The sequence below is a fragment of the Hibiscus syriacus genome, unplaced genomic scaffold, assembly GCF_006381635.1.
Source record: "Hibiscus syriacus cultivar Baekdansim isolate YM2019G1 unplaced genomic scaffold, ASM638163v2 tig00116996_pilon, whole genome shotgun sequence".
Taxonomy (NCBI): domain Eukaryota; kingdom Viridiplantae; phylum Streptophyta; class Magnoliopsida; order Malvales; family Malvaceae; genus Hibiscus; species Hibiscus syriacus.
Genome location: NW_024063512.1, coordinates 2,071,998 through 2,091,438, shown reverse-complemented (window position 1 = coordinate 2,091,438; position 19,441 = coordinate 2,071,998). Strand labels below are relative to the sequence as shown.

At 33.3% G+C, this 19,441-nt stretch overlaps 2 protein-coding genes across 2 annotated transcripts; one reads left to right on the top strand and one right to left on the bottom strand.

Moving 5' to 3' along the window:
• Positions 1 to 827: 827 nt before the first annotated feature.
• On the bottom strand, positions 828 to 3,605 carry LOC120193758 (pentatricopeptide repeat-containing protein At1g32415, mitochondrial-like). The gene is given in 3 exon segments (XM_039196196.1): positions 828 to 1,494; positions 1,497 to 3,311; positions 3,314 to 3,605. Coding segments are annotated over 3 exon segments (2,238 nt in total). The 5' UTR covers positions 3,570 to 3,605; the 3' UTR covers positions 828 to 1,327.
• Positions 3,606 to 12,924: 9,319 nt separating this feature from the next.
• On the top strand, positions 12,925 to 14,369 carry LOC120193759 (probable methyltransferase PMT14). The gene is made up of 3 exons (XM_039196197.1): positions 12,925 to 13,316; positions 13,519 to 13,596; positions 13,881 to 14,369. Exons 1-3 carry the CDS (start codon positions 12,940 to 12,942, stop codon positions 14,197 to 14,199), a joined length of 774 nt encoding a protein of 257 aa, XP_039052128.1. The 5' UTR covers positions 12,925 to 12,939; the 3' UTR covers positions 14,200 to 14,369.
• The last annotated feature ends 5,072 nt before the right edge of the window (positions 14,370 to 19,441 follow it).

The window sequence follows — 19,441 nt, the reverse complement described above, 5'->3', positions numbered from 1 at the left end:
AGTTTGCAGTAGCTAAGGTAATGAATAAATGTAGTTAATATCAATAGTGATACTATGATGATGATTTTCTGAAGTACAAAAACAAATCATCTCACAATAGGTTGTCAAATATCCTTGGCTGAAAAGCCTGACTAATGCTAAACTCTCATTATAGAATCAGAATCCGAGCGAAGCATAAACACAAACCTAAAGTATGAACTTCAATATTCACAAAAAGAGCACAAGGGAGAAAATGAAGGTTTCAAATGAAATGAAGTTTTTTTATAGTTACATATAATAGCAAAGTAAGATGACAGAATTTGGGGTTATCTCCACTTTGAAGAGGGTGGAGAAAAATGGAGAAGTTCACCAACTAGATTCCAGAATGACACAGCATAAGCTGGAACAACTTCATCGAGATATATTGTCACTGGTCTATGAGCTATAAAAGGAAAATGAATAAATTTTGAGCGATGTTTACAGAATGGGCTGTCACTCACCATGCCGTTTTCCAAAGACATTTTCTCTGGAACCCTTTTTTCGCTACAAATTTCTGTTTGCTTGATTTTCTATTTAGTGATCATTCAAAAAATCTCAGACCCCAATAGAATCTCATCTCATCTCATCCAACATATGGTATGTCGTGGTTCATACAGTGAAGCACTTGTTTCTGGCAATCCCCTGTCCTTGACAAATTTTCTAATGTTCTTTACTTCACCCCACTTCCCTTTCAGAGAATATGTGGGGGGGGGGGGGGGAAGCAATACATAGGGCCCAACATCCATATGTTCCAAACCAATTACCCGATTGGCTACAATCTCCCCAAGCTCTAAATTACTAAATGCCTCTGCAGGTATCTTATTCTTAAGCCCGTGTGAATGTAACTGAATGTTCCATCAAACGATTCCATCTAATTCAATAACACATGCAACCAAAGTGCTCCACTTTGGGTTCAATCTTGTAAACTTCGATGTTTTATCCAAGCACCACCAATCCTCTAAACCCTTTCACCCATCACCCATCATCCATCATCCATGCTTACATGCAGATAAATAATTCTAAGGCTTTCCCAACTTGTCATGTATCCCATATCCCATGATCATGGAATTCCATGACACCACATTTTTTTCAGGCACGTTATCAAAGAACATTTCTAGCAAAATCCATAGCCCCACATTTTGTATACATCGTCAAAAGAGCAGTTGAAAGTAAAATCACATTTGATCTTGTTATTTTCATCAAAAGAATGAATCCCCAAGCCATTATCAGGCCTCCTCAAATTCACACATGCTACGAGATGCATTGCTAACCCTAGCCTCTCCTCTTTCCATCATCCTATCAAAAAACTTTAAAGTCTGGATGGCATATTTCTTTTGTGTGATTTATTAGAAATCCCAAATAAAAGTGATAAAACTTCATCAGCTTGTGGATGAAGTTTATCTCCAGACTTGAACGCATGAACTCTCCCATTCAGCTCTATCCAACTACACCCAGGGACTTTCCTTACTCCTTTCAACCCATTTCTTTTCTCAATTTTTTCTCTGCCATGTGCAGACCTCTTGCTGCATATATATTGCAGAGAGCCACATGGGCAGGTGAGTTCATTGGGTCCAGCTCAAGCACTTTCATGGCAGCATGTTTAGCAATCTCAGCACCTGTCTCACTAAACCCACATACGCTGAGTAGTGCCCCCCAAATAGCACAATCTGGTTCAAAAGGTAGACTCCTGACAAACTCTTCTGCTTCCTCAACTCTCCCTGCTCTGCCCAAAAGATTGACTATAGAAACATAATGCTCCAAACCAGGCTTAATTTGATAAATATCCCTCATTGATTTAAATAATTCCAATGCTTTACTGATAAGACCTACATGACTACAGGCTGATAGGATACCCAAAAAAGTAACAGAATTTGGGTGATTTTCAGATTCCAGCATCGCTTCAAAAATCTTTATAGTTTCCTTTGCTAGCCCATGATGAGAAAACCCCACGATCATTGAATTCCATGAAATCAGATCCCGAAATGCCATAGTTGAGAATATATTATATGCATCATCTATTAACCCACATTTTGCGTACATGGAGATAAGGGAATTCTCCATAATCAAATCAAATTCATATTGTGTTTTCACAAGCATGCAATGGAGTTGTCTCCCCAGATCAAGATTTGCTGTTGCTCCAGCAGCTCCAAAAAGAACAAAATATGTAGCCGTCAAAGGGAAAAAACCTTGTGCCCGCATCTTCAAAAATAAAGAGGTAGCTTCTATAAAAAGTTCGTTTTGGACATAGCCTGATATCATTGCCATCCACGCAACTGCATCCTTTTCTGGCATGTTATTAAAAAGATGGCAAGCCTGAGAAACTTGTCGACTGCTCAAATAACCATCAACCATTGAAGTCCATGAGATCTTATCTCTAATAGGTGATATATCAAACACATATTGAGCCTTTCTCAACTGTCCAATACGAACATAACCAGTGATCATAGCATTATAAGATTGAACTGAAGAGTTATTCAAGTTCTTGTTAAATATATAATATGCTAAGTCCATGATACCAAATACTGAATACATCTGAATGAGGCTCCTAGATAACCTGCCATCATAATCATCCTTCTCCAATCCATCAACAATTACTTGAGCATGTAACTGCTTGCCAAGACAAGGAAATCCCATACCAGCACAGGCATAAGCGAGAGATACAAAAGTCTCAGTATTTGGTCTTATTACATAGTTAGTCATTTCTAGAAAAAGCAGCAGGGCTTCTTCATAGAAACCATTCCAAGTAAACCCTCCAATCATGGCTGTCCAAGAAACAATATTCCTCTCAGGCATTCTACAAAACAAAAAATACCCTTCATTCACTTCACCAGCTCTACAATAACCTGCTATCATACTAGTCCAAGTAACCACATTGTGTTCCTCCATCTCCTCAAACAAATCTCTAGCTTCTTTCATTCTAAAGTTCCCAGCATATCCAGAAATCATAGTGTTGAATGAAATTATGTTACGGCCTGGTATTGCATCAAAAATTGACCTTGCTTCCTCCAAATCCCCATTCCTAATCAGCCCACCAATCATAGAGTTCCATGAAACGACATTCTTTTCTGGCATCTCATTGAAAAATCTCTTTCCCTCACAAACTCTACCACTTTCCAACAACCCACACAACATGGAAGTCCACGAAACCACATTCCTCTCGGGCATTTCATCGAAAAACCTTCTCGCTTCACCAATCCTCCCACACTGTATAAAACCCAACAACATGGCATTATAACTGACAATGTTCCTCGCAGGCATAATTCCAAACAGCAATTTGGCTTCATTAACAAACCATTTCTTGACAACTTTGAAATAAGAGAAGTTAAGTGAATAACGTGGCTATGGTTGCTTCTTTGAGGCATTCTGTCAAGCATGTTACGAGCTTCTTGAATTCGGTGATTGGATAGTAAATAAAAGAGCTGGGAATCATTCAACGTGAGTTTTGAGTGATGAGTAACTGAGAAAACGGGTTGGGATTCAAATGAACGAACATGGAGGAGACCATAACGAGTAAGAGAAAGTGAGGCTTTTGACAACGAGATGGCGCGCATTAGCTAATTTTGAGAAGCTGCTGTTACGACTTAGAAGGACAATTTAAAACTATAAATATATCAACTTTTTTTAAAAAAATTAATAAATATATCACCTTAAAACATAAAAACTATAAGGTTGAATATAATAATAATTGTTTAAACTATATCATTGCATAAACTGTTTTCAGTCAATCCAGATGTTTTAGCCGTGATGGAAGTTAAATCCGTCCTTAAATAACACGCGTCGAATTCAAGTAATTTTGAAATTTTTATTTTTAAAAAATTAAAATATATACTATATTAAAAAATTCTAATTTCTCTCAAACTATAAAAAAAAACTTAAATCCCAAAAATCAACCCTAAAGTTTCTAACCCTAATCTTATCATTGCCATTGATGGCCACGATCGTCGCCATCCTTGACATCTCCTTTATTGGCCATCGTCGTTTATGACGTCACGTCGTTGTCGGGCATCTGAGTATCACGAATTTTAAGCTTTGGTTCGCCAGATTCGTCGATTGTTTGTCAATTTTGTGGGTTATTTATCATCATGTTCGGTTATTTGTTGGGTGAAAATTGCGCTGGAGGTTCGATCGACGGTAACGACGAAAAACAATGACGGCAAATGTGGGTATAAGATTGGAATTAAGATTTTCAAAATTTTGGGATTTTGTTTTAAATATCTAAAAAACTTTTGGACTTTTTAAAAAATATGTATAATTTTAAGTTTTTTTCCAAAATATAAATTTTTAAAATTTTATAAAGACGACACATGTCATTTAACGGTGAAATTTAATGACCATGATAATCCATTTACCTAAATGAAAACATTGGACACATTCTCTTTTCTTTTAAGTAAGATAAAGATTAGATTTAGAATTTATCAAGAAAATCGAAGATATACATTAAAACTCTAAGTGGCATATTGTTACAAAACTTCCATTTTCTCTTTATATATATATAAACTTCTATGGTAGTAATTTTAGTATTATATGTAATAATATCAAGTATGGTTTAGATGTTCATTCATGGCAAAACATAAGCAATACATTTTCAATATGCTCTGTACTCTTGTAAGGGAAGTAATCCTTCCGGATTTGACTATTGTACAAATTCCACCAGTTTTAATTCTTAAATCTTAACCAAGCACCCACTTTACCTTAAAATATATAAAGCTACTTTAACAAAGCTTCCATCGATTTGATTAGCAGTCATTTCACTTGTTTCTTTGGCCATTCAAGCTTCCTATAAATGGCAGGCAAATCATAAGTAGGAGCTAAAGGTTTTAGGCAAGAACAGTAATGGCTTCGAGAATCAAAATCTCAGCTCTGAGTGTTGTTATGCTTCTCCTGTTGATTGCCTCGACTTCGAATGCAGCGATTTCGTGCAGTGCTGTGATTAAGGACCAGAACGACGACGAAAACAACAACAAAATTTTATTCTCATATGCAATGAGTAAGAGAGGTAGGGTAGTAGATTGTTCTCAATGCTAGGTTGAGAGCAGTTTCAGTGGAAGACCTCCGGCAGTCAGAAAATTAAAAATAAAGATAATATACAATGCATGTATAAATAAATAAATACATAGTTGAACAGTTTTCATATGCAATCTTTATATGCGCGTCTGTAATGGGAAGTAATCCCTGCAAATAAATCTCTGCGTAAAAATCTCTGCATATAGACAGAAACGTAAGACCCGACTAAATTTAAAATGAGGAAAACATGAAGAAAAAGATACAAAAAAGTAATCGATAGCAAGCTACGAGAGGGAATAAAGTCAAATGGGTTAAAACCTAAACTAAGACAACACTACTCCGCTACCCTAGTTCTAAGCCTTCATATATCTCAATGAAGAAACGTATAAAAAGTAGAAGTCCTGAAAATTATTACAAAGATATTAAAAAGAAGACAGAGATGCTACACCCTATGGCTGTGACCCACACTATTCGGCTACCCTGGTCTTAAGTCTCTATTATTTCCTATCAGAGATCATGTCCTCGGTAGGGGCTAAATCCTTCAAATCAGATCTCAAGCAGTCTACCCATTTCCTCCTTGGTCGTCCTCTCTTTCTAGCACCGTCGACTGTAATCGACTCTATCCTCCTGACTACATCCGACGGTTGTCGCCTAAGGATATGCTCAAACCACTGTAGTCTACCCTCCCTCAATTTTTCGGATACGGGCACCACCCCTAAGGACATCTTAATTGCAGAGTTTGGTGTCATGTCCCACAGAGTCCTACCACATGCCCATCGAAGCATTCTGTGGCCTCCATCCTCCATACGTGATCCTTCTTGATTGTCCAACATTCTGATCCATACAGCAGCGCTGGTCTTATTGTCATTCTATAAAAATTTCCCTTAAGTTTTAGAGGCACCTTCTTGTCCCACAAAACTCCAGTAGCATCCTCCACTTTAGTCATCCCGCCTTTATACGGTGTGTAACGTCATCATGTACACACCCATCTTTATATATCATAGACCCTAGGTACTTGAAACAATCCTTTGATGGTAGAACGTGTATTTCTATGCATACTTCTACATCTTCATCGTTTTGGTTCCCACTGAAGTTTGAACATAAATACTCTGTCTTTTCAATATTGATCCTTAGACATTTTTCTTCCAAAGCAGTCTTTCAGGTCGTCAGTCAACTATTCAACTCAGTTTTTGTTTCATCAACTAGGACAATGTCGTCAGCGAAAAGCATACACCATGGAACACCGTCCGGTGTCGTACAATAGATGTCGTCCATAATCAAGGCGAAGATGTAAGGGCTAAGAGATGACTCCTGGTGGAGTTCGATTTCCACCGGGAATTCCTCGGTGTCGTCAACTGTAGTCCTGACGTATGTAGTAGATCTACAGTACATATCATGAATCGCCCGGATATAAGCAGTTGAGATCCGTCTCGTTTCTTTCTAATTGTGGAATCAAATTACCCGTCACCATTTCACCAAATGTCGATTGTTCCAAGTACGTAGTCCCTAAAAAAAACCTTGAAAATAGTTCATCGTTTATATATATAACCCTTTTAATTTTGCAATCTTGGTTGAAAACTTGAAAGCTGAAACTGGAAGTGCTTGGATCTCTGTTTTGAAAACCGGGCCGGACCGGTCGATTCAATCGTTGATTAGTCCGGTTCAATCTAAACCGGTTGAACCGTTATTAGTGAACCGGCCAGAATTGCTGAACCATTCGAACCGGACCGGAAAAAACCGGAAAAAAATAGGAAAAACTGGGATTTTTTTTTTTTAAAATAAACCAAACAACGTCGTTTTTTAAACGAGCCAAGTCGAACTCGAGTATTGCTGAGCTCGACTCGAACTTGAAAACTTTAAAGGTAAGCTCAACTCAACTCAAACTCACAAGCTAAAAATTATCAAGTTCAACTCAAACTCGAAATATAATATTGAAACTTGAACTCAAAAAGGCTTGAACTCAAAAAAAAATTAGAAGCTCGATTGAAGCCTAAAATTCGAGCTTGATTGAAGTGAAAGAATAGTTCACTCAATGCTCACCAAAAGGCTCTATGATTTTGAATGTCAAATTACCTCTATTATTTATAGAAGTTAGTTGTAATACGCTTCTATGTTTCTTAGCAATGTGAGATTGTTTTGTTCTCATATTTTTACTCTTTAGACTTTTGGGATGCTCTTCTATGTTTCTTAGACATTTGGGATTATTTTTAAAAAAAATTAAACAAAACAATATCATTTTGTTATAATTTTTTTAATCCCAAATTTATTTTTTAATTATAGTTATATAATTATATTTATTATTTAATATGTTTTACCTTAAATATTATGTTGTAGTTAATTTGAATCATTTTGTTTCACTTGATTTTATGGTTTTTAACATATATATATATGTTATGACTTGCTTTGAATATGACTTGTGATATAAAAAATTATTTTTTATTAAATATTTTTGGTATTTTTATTTAATTTTTTAAATAATTATGACGTCTTCCGGTTCTTCCGACCGGTAGGACGGGTTCGATCGGTTGAACCAGTAAACCGGTAGCATGACCGGTTCGCTAACCGGTCCGGTTCTGAAAACCATGGCTTGGATGGAACTCCATTGTAGAAGCTAAATTGTTTTGGTGTGTAATAAAATGGAATCCTTTCATGGTATTTGGATTCCTTGGATGAATAAAGCTTGATGCCATCATGGTATCATAATTTTTTTCCCACTTTATGCGGTTTAGGTGATTGTGATCATGTTGCTTTCAAATAATTTCTAAGTTGGATGTTTATATTTATAATTCAATGTTGAGTTTTTCTCTACAAGGCAAATTTTCTTGCATTCAGTCATATGTATAATTCATTATAATCTCATAAACTTTTATGTATGGCTAATCTTCATGTTGTGGAGTATAAGGATACCCATCTCAATGAAAGCTTCATTTTACCCTCTCTTGATCTAGCCTATCTCAAGACAGCCTAATAATATAGTTAATATATATATACTTGAAAGTTAACCATATTTTATAACATTAGCCGAAATCGGTATCAGTACGAACAACATCATGGATACATGGCAGATAATCATAAGAGAAAATAAATACGACTGGAAGCAACCCAACGTGTGAGAGAGTGGGCTGCAACGTCTGCAGAGTGCAGATCGTCAGACAGACATGTCGAAGCTGAATGTGGCCATTATGGTCGAGCATACGTCGTGCCTCAGCCATGTAGAAACTAGCCACTAAGAGATCAAAATAGCGATGAAGCAACTTATGAATCAAATTTGTCGAGTCACACTCCACGATCACTTTGGAGGCAGCCATTTCAATATATAAACGAATACCAGCCGTGCTAACAATCGCCTCTACCACAGTAGCGTCTCCCAGCACGTCCAATGGCCGAGCGTGACCGGCAAGAACTTGTCAATATCACTAATACATGCATCGTTGAATGTTCGAACAGACAAATTTTCCTACATTATCCAATTAAAGGAGAGATCTACATGGAGCAGTAGCATAGGCAGATGATTAACAGTGCCAAATTCCATCCCTCTGTTGCAGCAAAACAAATATATGTCTAATTATATTTGTTAAAATTAGTTAACCCTTATTCTTATATGTAATGGGATAAAGGGGAGGTAGGATAGTAGGCTGCCCCCAACGCCAGGTTGAGAGCAGCTTCCGTAGAGACCTCTAAATTATGAATTACTCACCGTGGGACTCGATCCCACGACCCCTAAGTTAAGACTGCTAGAGGAGACACACTTATACAAAATGTGATCTAGTATCTACCACATCATCAGTTTTTAGGCTCCATGTTCTTCGAGATTTCTTTCATTAGTTTAGCAAGTTCTTCCATGAGAAACCCTCTATCTTATTTGATATACTCATAATTAAGATTGATATAAAATTTTATGTTAGAAAAATAAAATTATAAGGGATATGATTTAATTATACTCCGTGTAAAATTAAAAATTTTATATTTATTAAAACTATTGAATAAGAAAAAACTTTTAAGACTACTAAATAAGATAAATTAAAAGTCGAGATTAATAATAAATAAATATATATATATATATATATATATAATAAATTCATTGACGAATTGGTCACACTCACCCATGCATCCATGTGCATGAAGCACCACCGCTTCCATTTTCTAATGCTCCTCAGCTGTCGGTCATGGTGACGAAGTGGGTCCAATCCCACCTGTCTAATATTAGTACAACAAAATCTAAGGATAAAGTTTGTTGGTATTCATTTCTTCAGTCTAAATATGAAGCTTGTACAAATTCTGTATTCCTGTGTGAATAAATCTTGTAATGATAATATCCACAATTGTCTAAACTATTTACTATTTAGTTTCAGCAGGAATGCATATCTGACTTACATTAGGTTTCACTCTCTGAACTGTGAGCACTTCGTGACCCCTCCATTAGGAATGTGCACATTCGAGTATGAATTTGATCTCATTCAAAAACTTAAATATTTAAAATTTTAGATAATTAAAATAATAATTTAGATCCAATCGAAAAAACCGACAAGATCACATAGATAGGTAAGGACGTAAGTTCTTATATTAAGAGGTGAACTTTAAAATTTTAAGAGACAAAAACAGATTATCAATTAAAAACACAAAAATTATTTAAAATATATACTAATCTAAAATTTTCAGGGGGCGATTGTTCTCACCTGCCTCCATTCGATCCATTCTTAAGCCTAGGATTAAAGACTTATTTATTTTTTTGATATTCATTCCATGATTTGTATTCGATTTGATTATCTGATTTTTTATCAAATATTTGACTTGAATTATCAAGAAAAAAATAAGATCAAATATCAAAATATTTAGATGAAATCATCGAATAAACAGATCAAGTTGTTCAAGTAACATATTTTTGCGCACCTCTACTCTTCGTCATGCTAAAAGAATAAGATTTTAAAATATCAAAATTAAAGTGAACAACACTAAAGCAATTAAGTGGTTGAATAGAGATTAGATACACTATAAAATTATATTATTGTAAATTTGATTTATTGTTTGATTCAAACTAATTAAAAAATTATTCATTAAATTTAAATTTTTTATAAACAAAATTAAATTGAAAATACTAATTAAACTCTAACGTGGACAACTTTAATATTATTTTCACCTGTCCACCTACTAGAACTTATTCATAATTACCGTTCTTTTGTAAGAAAAGGAAAGTAGTATCATAATACACATGGATTTAATTACATTATGTGTTATTCTCCACCGATTTCTATTTATGCTAACCAATGCATTAAGAAAGATTTTATAAATGCTTCAAACTTGTAATTTATTAACCTAATTAAATATATTATGATACGTTATGATTATTACACAATATCTTAAAATTTACTATTATCTTTTCATCATCAAGTTTAATAAGAAACAAATAACTTAGAATTTTATTTATGATGTCGAGACAAAAAGTTTTTATAAATAAAATAAAATGCCACCACACATTCTTTTATGCTATTGCAATCTTATCACTTTTTATGTTTTTTTTCTACTATGATATTAATAAACAAAAGAGAATAATATTTTTTAAAAATTTCGAGTTTAAATAATTACTTTTGTAGAATGTGTACAGATCAAAAAACTTCTATAAACAACCAATAGAGATCGGTTCAAGTAATAAACAACTTGATATCATTTTTGAGTTCGAGTCATTGTGTACTCAAAAAATCCTGTTGGAAGACTCACCCACAAAAGCTATGTGTGCGACGCTGTCGGTCCATATTAGCCAAGGTAAAGTTTTAAAACCGAGAGGATACAAAAATTCTATAAACAAATATTATCTTATAATTATTAATTACTCATACTATTAAAAAGTAAATAAATTTAAAAAATAATTTAATTTAGAATAAAATTTAATATTACTTTTAAAATGATTTTAAAAAGTATCGTGATATAATATTTTTTAAAAATAGATATTTTTAAATTGAAGTGTTTAGCATCATCAATAACTCCTGAAAAAATAAAATTTTATTTTAAACATAATATTATAAAGTAAAAATATATTTGATGATAAAAACTAAAAGCGTATTATAAAAATTAAAAAATTTAACTTTGTTGACCGACTTATAAATCAATTTTAAAATTTTGTATTTTAAATATATATATTTAACACTATTTATGATTTAAAAATATAGAACGAAGTACATCAACTCTGATCTCTTCCCTCAACTAGACCAAGGTCTTGTTTTAGATCTTAACCTAATAACCTCTGGTAAGAAAACAAAAGACACACTCCCTTCAATGTAAAGCCAATGTCTTTTATTATTAAGCTTTACAACACTACAGCACGCTCCACTCATTTTGTACTACAGAGATATAGACCCAGTTATTCAACCAAAAGGGCTCTGCTTTGGACCTCTTCCTTTTCTTCTGGGTATTTTTCCTTTGATCCAAATTTCTTCTTCTTACTTCAAAGTTTTTTGCTTTTATTTATTCTGCTTATATTGCTTCCTTTTTTACTATTTGTTCTGCATAGACCTATCAAATGTTGTTTCTTTTAATTAATGGATCTCTCTCGTTCGGTTTCTCTTACGTTTGCGTGTGTGTGTGTGTGTGTTTTCAGCTGAAAGATAATGTGAAATTGTTAAGATCAGTTTGATAAAAATGACTGCTTTTTAGTTGACTTCCGAGGGTTTATGTTATGGGAATTCGTACTTAGTTCTTTTTGTAATGATTTTGAGTTTGTAAATCCTGGCTGTTCCTTAGTAGATCAGTAAGTGATAAAGAACTTTTAGCTTGTTGGAAGTAACGTGGGTTACTAAGAGCTTTCAAAGTAAAAAAGAAAAAGAAAGGAAACTTTAGTTGTATTGCTAAATTCTTGACTGGATTGGGTTTCACTTTTTTTTTTTGTGTTAAAAGTTACTAAATGCTCAAATCATACTTTATACACAGGTGTATATGTGTATGTATGTGTCATATATCATATATTGAGGTAATTTAATTCTGAAGATGCCAAACTGCTGATGATGAGCTTCACATGAAATCCTTTGTTTTAGTTGGGTTTGGTTATTTTGGAAAATACTATATTTGGCTTTAATTTTTGTTTTTGGTAATTATTGGTTGAGGCAAGTCTACTGTGTCATTAATGGCATTTGTTGATTGAAACTCTGCAACTAGTTTCTCTTACATGTGATATGTAGCTCTAACTTCGCATTGTTGATCTGTGGAAAATAATTATCTCCCAACTTACTTTTCCTTGCAGCGTGCGCTGGGGAATTAGTCCCACTCTAATCATGGTATCCAAGCACAATCCGTCAGGCAACAAAAAGCGGAGTCCACTATCTATATTTGCTTTGATTGCTTTGTGTGGTTTCTTTTACATTATGGGAGCATGGCAGAAGAGTGGTTTTGGCAAAGGAGATAGCATAGCATTGGAGGTGACCAAGCAGACAGACTGCACATCTTCACAAATTTGAACTTTGAAACACATCACAATAGAGATTGTTGAGCCTTACAAACCGAAAGCTCGGGTGTTTAAGCCTTGTGATGTGAAGTACACTGATTACACTCCTTGCCAAGAGCAAGATCGAGCCATGAAGTTTCCTAGGGATAACATGATTTACAGGGAAAGGCACTGTCCTCAAGAAAAACTACACTGTCTCATCCCAGCACCCAAAGGTTATATGACACCATTTGAATGGCCAAAGAGTATGTCCATTATGTTAATGTTCCTCATAAAAGCCTGACAGTTGAGAAGGCTGTCCAGAACTGGGTACAGTTCAAAGGAAACATGTTTAAATTTCCAGGTGGGGGAACTATGTTACCTCGAGGTGCTGATGCATATATTGATGAGCTTGCCTCACTCGTTTATTTCTGAAGTTATTCTTATTTTCTTTTCGTGCTATCACTTCAATTCTTTCTTCTTTGGCATGTTTTAGGTACAAGAAAATGGAAACATGTGTAATCCTTTTCCCTAAAGTAAGTAGTGCAAGTGAAGTGGCAGGAGGGGAATTGAAGAAATTCCCAGCTAGGCTTTTGGCTGTCCCTCCTCGGATAGCCGAAGAAATTGTTGAGGGGGCCTCAGCTGAATCTTACCAAGAGGACAACAAGCTTTGGAAGAAGCATGTAAATGCTTACAAAAGGATAAATAGATTGATTGGTACTTCAAGATACCGAAACGTGATGGATATGAATGTTGGTCTTGGAGGGTTTGCAGCAGCTCTCGAATCACCAAAGTCTTGGGTGATGAATGTGGTGCCCACAATTGCCAAGAACACCTTGGGTGTTGTCTATGAGAGAGGTCTAATCGGAATATATCATGATTGGTACGTCTCAATTGATCTTCTATGATTGGTACTTGTATCACTGAAAGAGAAGCTCCAAATTAGCTTAGACAACAAACTCTCAAATTCTTTGCAGTGGCTGAGCTATTGATAGTTAGAGGGCATTGGAGATCATTGGCCATATCATATAACTTCAGAAACGAACCCCACTGACTCTGACATTTTCATTTCTTATTTGTTGCAGGTGCGAAGGTTTCTCTACATACCCGAGAACGAATGACCTTATCCATGCTAATGGTGTCGTTAGCCTGTATCAAAACAAGCAAGTCTTTTATCCATCTTTTTCTAGTGTGCCATGTTTATTAGGAATCAAAGGAATCCTTCAGCAAATAATTCAATACACATCCAGTGTAACCATGTTACATCATTTAAGCCTTTTAAAATTAAATAAAATAATAATAATAAATGTTACCTTTGATGAAGTGAAGAGCTATGCTTCAGTGGCACTTCGTGGAATAAAAATTCATTATGCACTAAATACACTCTCTAAAAGTCATAATCTATAGTTTCTGATCAGTTGTATTGTACATGTAAATGATTATGCAGGTGTAGCTTTGAAGACATCCTTCTGGAAATGGATCACATTTTGCAGCCCGAAGGGGCTATTATTTTCCGGGACGATGTTGATGTTTTAAACAAGGTCAGGAAAATTGCCGGAGGCATGAGATGGGACACCAAGATGAATGATCACGAGGACGGTCCCCTCGTGCCGGAGAAGATACTAGTTGCAGTAAACAGTATTGGGTCGGTGGCAAAGGAAATAGCACCTCCGATGATGAATAAACTACATCTACAGGTTATTGATTTGCGGACGAAACACTCAAAAAGCTATGATGAAGTTGCTTCATACTGGGGGACTAAATAGTTCCAATCAACAATCCCCGAAAGATGTAAGTAGCTACATTTTGTTATTCATTACGTAGAGAGTATATACAATGATGTTAGCCTACTAATTCCTGGTGTGTGGTTATGGGAAGAAATAGTGTATAACATTATGTGTAGCTGTCCAAATAATTATATTTTTTTTGTTCGAACCCGAATGATGATATCAAATTCGATTCTTGTGGAATGTTTATCTTTTAAGAATAATTGTATGAATCATTTGGTTGGCCTCGGATTCTGGTTCTAGTCACTTCAGGACCGCAGGCATTCAACATAAGTCTACTGATAGAAAGTGTTTTTGATGCAATGAAAAGAAACTTTCAATAAGGTGCTATGCAAAGCAGAATACTGAACTGAAATACTGAACCATCTGCACTACGCCTAAACATTGATTAAGCGAGTAGAGACAAGTTCGATGACATAATTGGTCTTCGGGTCCGGACCCAGTTCTCGGTGGCCAACAACTAACAGATCGATCCACGAGCATAAAAATGGATAACCCGGGTCTCACAAATCATGACTCATCTTTCATCTGTGTGAGTTGGTGAATATGGTGGTCACTTTTTTACTAGGGTTTGGTATTCAATCTAGTCGAATAAAAAAAATTGTCAAATTGATAAGTTTTATTTGAATTTTTTTAAGTCTAGTTGATGAATTTTGGATTGAATCGAATTGTTTGAGTTTTAGTTCAAATTTAATTATAATTATTTACAATTATGCATATATATTTTTTTATTTATGGATTTTCTATGACCAATAACCATATAAGATCTACGCATTCATATTTTAATATTATTTAATAAATTAAATACAATTTAAAATTTTAAAATATATTTATAATATTATTCTTCAAAGAAGATATTTTGACGATTAAATATTGATAAAAATATAAAAGAGTCAAAGAATGGAGAAAAATAAATAATTTATAAAAAAGTACAATTAAAAAGGTCAAATTGAATATAATACAAAGATAAAGGATTAAATTGTTAAAATTGAATATTTATTGTTAAAAATTTGAAGTTACATAGATATTTTATAGTGTTAGAGGAGCATGTGGTTCACATTTGATCAAAAATGAACTTAAAATTAAAGAAATGAGAAAAACATGCAATGTTGAGGAATTAAATTAAAAAATATATAATTTTTTTTGTAAAAAGTAATAATTAAAGATAAATTTATATCCTATAATGATTTAGGAGTATGTGATTGAAATGCAGTAAAAAATGAACTTAATATAATAAAGAAATCAGGGATCAAATTGTAAAATTAGATAATTACTAATCAATTTTTTGGTTTTCTGGTTGACTAAAAATTTTTAAATTTAAACTCAACTTGAACTCAAAACTTGAGTATTATAAAGGTATTATATTTCTAAGATAAAATGTCAAACTTACATAAGATGAAACAACATAAATAACATAGAGCACTCGATCAATTAACATGTCTAGTTGGATCTACTTTCTACTATCTCATGATGCCCAAATGGCTAATGAGAGGCCATTCCATGTACTGCACAAAAAAAGAAAAAAATCTAAAGAGGTCTGTTTCATGGATGTGTGATGAATGCAAATCATCACAAGATTTTACTGGGAATAAGCACTCTGATTTTGACCATCGATACCTCATCTCTGCTCCACCACACGTTGCGGGATTGTCTAAGGAAAAGTAGGTTAATATACGGTTGATATACGATATTATTTGATATATTAAAAGATATTTAATAAATTTGATTTAGTATTATCGGAAATATTGAGTAATAATAATATAATAGATCTAAATCATGAAGAAATATTAAAAAATTTGACAACGACAAACTTAGCTCGGCGATTTATGTCGATACTTTATAAAATTGCATCAATATAACATGTAAAAATATAACAAAATCGGTCTAGAAAAGTCAAAACGTACCAGATATATTGAAAGTATCGATACTTTAATATAAGTATCAACACTTTGCGAATTTAAAAGAGAAGCAGTTTCAGAACCTATAAAGTGTCGATACTTTATAACAATGTATCGATCAACAACGATATAACAGGTAAAAATATGACAAAATCGGTCTCTAAAGGAAAAAACCGGTATAGAGTGATCAAATATATTGAAAGTGTCGATACTTTAATATAAGTATAGACACTTTGTGAATTTAAAAGAGAAGCAGTTTTAGCGCCTATAAAGTGTCGATACTTTATAACAATGTATCAATCCACAACGATATAACAGATAAAAATATGACAAAATCGGTCTCTAAAGGACAAAAATGGTATAGAGCAACCGAATATATTGAAAGTGTCGTTACTTTAATATAAGTATCGACACTTTGTGAATTTAAAAGAGAATTAGTTTTAGCGCCTATAAAGTGTCGATATTTTATAACAATGTATTGGTCTACAACGATATAATAGGTAAAAATATGACAAAACCGGTCTCGAAATGACAAAACCGGTAAAGCACTATCGGATATATTTAAAGTGTCGATACTTTAATAAGTACGCGTAATAAATTATCGATACTTTCAAAGAAATAGGTAATTATACTATCGAAGTATCAACACTTGACATAAAAGTATCGACACTATTGTAGTTGTATCAATTAAATATAAATAACATATCCATGAAAATATAAAGGGCATAGTTAAATATCCTCTTAAAATAGATAGAACAGACGAGTTTTTGAAATCGAAGCGTAATTATTGTTGCATTTCAGAAGGCGTTTCTAAAGCGAAGTTTGTTTGTTTGTTGCTGTAGTCGAATCGAAAAGTACGTTGTCGAAACCCTAGTTTTTTTATTATTACAGTAATCAGAAATAGGATTTTTATGTTGTTTGGGGTTTTGGAGTAAAGAAACATTTGGGACAGATTACAGGTAGAAAGTGATATTCTAGGTGAAATATAAATATCGATACTTTTATTAAATATTATAGATAGAAAATGATAATATAGGTTGTATAAATGTGCGATAGTTGGAGTATTGAGTGTTCTCATTCGTTTGAAAGAAATAGGGATTAGGGTTTTTGGGTTTGGTTTGGGGATTTTGAATCGAAGCTAAAAAGGATTTGGGACCGATTATATAATATTATAGGTAGAAAATAAATATGGATACCTATATATAATATTATAGGTAGAAAATTATATTTTAGGTTGTATAAATGTGCCGACACATTTTGTAGTGGCCATTCAAATTCTTTTGAAGAAAATCGTTTTACCACAAGAGTAGTTATCTATATTTGTATATTGAATAAAGTGTATGTAACAAGTATTTGATTTGATTTGCGTAAACTGATATATGAAGAAAAATGAAGTCAATGGGTGGAAAAATTGTTAGTGGCGCAGATGACTTTAAAATTGAGGCCGAGACTCGAAAGCAACCAAATGGTAGATATATGTACTTCTAGTAAGTATCAATGTCTTTTTGTTATTATTGTTGAAATGGTAATTGAATTAAAGTATTTAATAACTTTAAATTGATTACAAATTTTAAATGTTACAGTATGTCTGAATACCAAAGGATGAAGGAAAGTGACGAAAACATCGGTTTGGTATGTAAATTGAAATTGTCATTGAGTATTATTTAGCTTTAATATATTGATTAAGAAACGTTTATGCTTAATATTAGGTGAGAAATGATGTGTTGGAGAAATGGAATTCGAAGAGTGATGCTGATAAGGAACTTTACATCGCACAGTCAAAGATGGATAGTGAAGAATACAAAGAATTGAGGAAAGCACATGAAAAGAAGGTATTCATTAAACTTGTAAATATGTTGATACAAAATATATAAGAACTATAACATTATATATTGTTAAAAAATATAGGAAGTGTCGACAAGGTGCATCATTAAAAGGGTGAATTCATATTGTGTAACTATATGAAATTCACCGACTGTGAGAAGGTAAGACACTATACGAATTGCAAATGATGTTTTCGGATATAGAGTGTTGAATTTTGTCAAATTGGGTGTGAAATTTGTTGCAGATCATTATCACAATAAACTACCATAATTCACATTGGTATCTGTTGGTGTTGGATATGGTATATCGTGTTGCAACATTATATGATAGTTTGTTTACATCTGAAGCATCTAAACAGAGAGTGAATGATGCTAAGAGATTGGTAAGTTGTGGGTATTTTCTGCTATTGTCTCTTTGTCGATTTTGGGTACTGTTCTTGTGGCTGGTTGGCTCTCTCGTGAGTTGATGATATTGGTTGTCTCCCTTTGGCCATGTTGATGCTTGGTATTTATAGGCCTTTTTCGGCCGTTGTGGTCCCGAAATAGGGGCGCTCGTGACCGGTCACCCAGGGATGGGTTAGTCCCGGGATCTCGACCGTCGTTGGCACTATTAACCATCTGTTTTGCGTGGCCCGTGGTTTCCCTGGTCGTGCGGCACCTTGATTGAAACTGGATGTGAAACCCTAACATATTGCTGGGCTGGTTCAAGCCCAGTTCTCAGACTTGTTTGGACCTCATTTTGGACCTGAAACAAAACAAAATAAATAAAAAAAAAAAGAAATAAAAGAAATAATAATAATAATAAATAAATAAATATAAAAAAGTAATTTCAAAAACATATAATATATAATTTCAAAATGCTTTTAAAAATTATATAATATATAAATGTTTTCAAAATGTTTTCAAAATTATGTATTATATAAGTTTTTAAAAAATATTTTAAAAACTATATAATATATAAATGTTTTCAAAAATATTTTCAAAACTATATAATATATATGTTTTCACAAATGTTTCAAAAACTACATATTATATAATTTTTGAAATGTTTTAAAAATTATATTATATATATATATTTTAAAATGACTTTTAAAAACTATATAATATATAAATATTTTCAAAATATTTTCGAAATATATATTATATATATTTTAAAAATATTTTCAAAACTATACAATATATATTTTCGAAAACCGTTTTCTAAAATTATATATATTATACTTTGTCAGAAATGTTTTGAAAAAAAAATATATTATATATATATATATATATAATATAATATAATAAAATTTAAAAAAATAACTGTGAACGAAAATAAATGTTTACGTTTACTATACACCACACTTCAACAGTGATGTCCAGTGATCCACAGCAACAGAAATATTTACATATCTTGTGGTGAGCAATCGATTAGGCAATAATATATCTGATGTTTCCCACTCAGACTGTCGCTCCTACGTGCGTTTGGCTGAGTTTTCCTAGCTTGGAAACGACAATGCA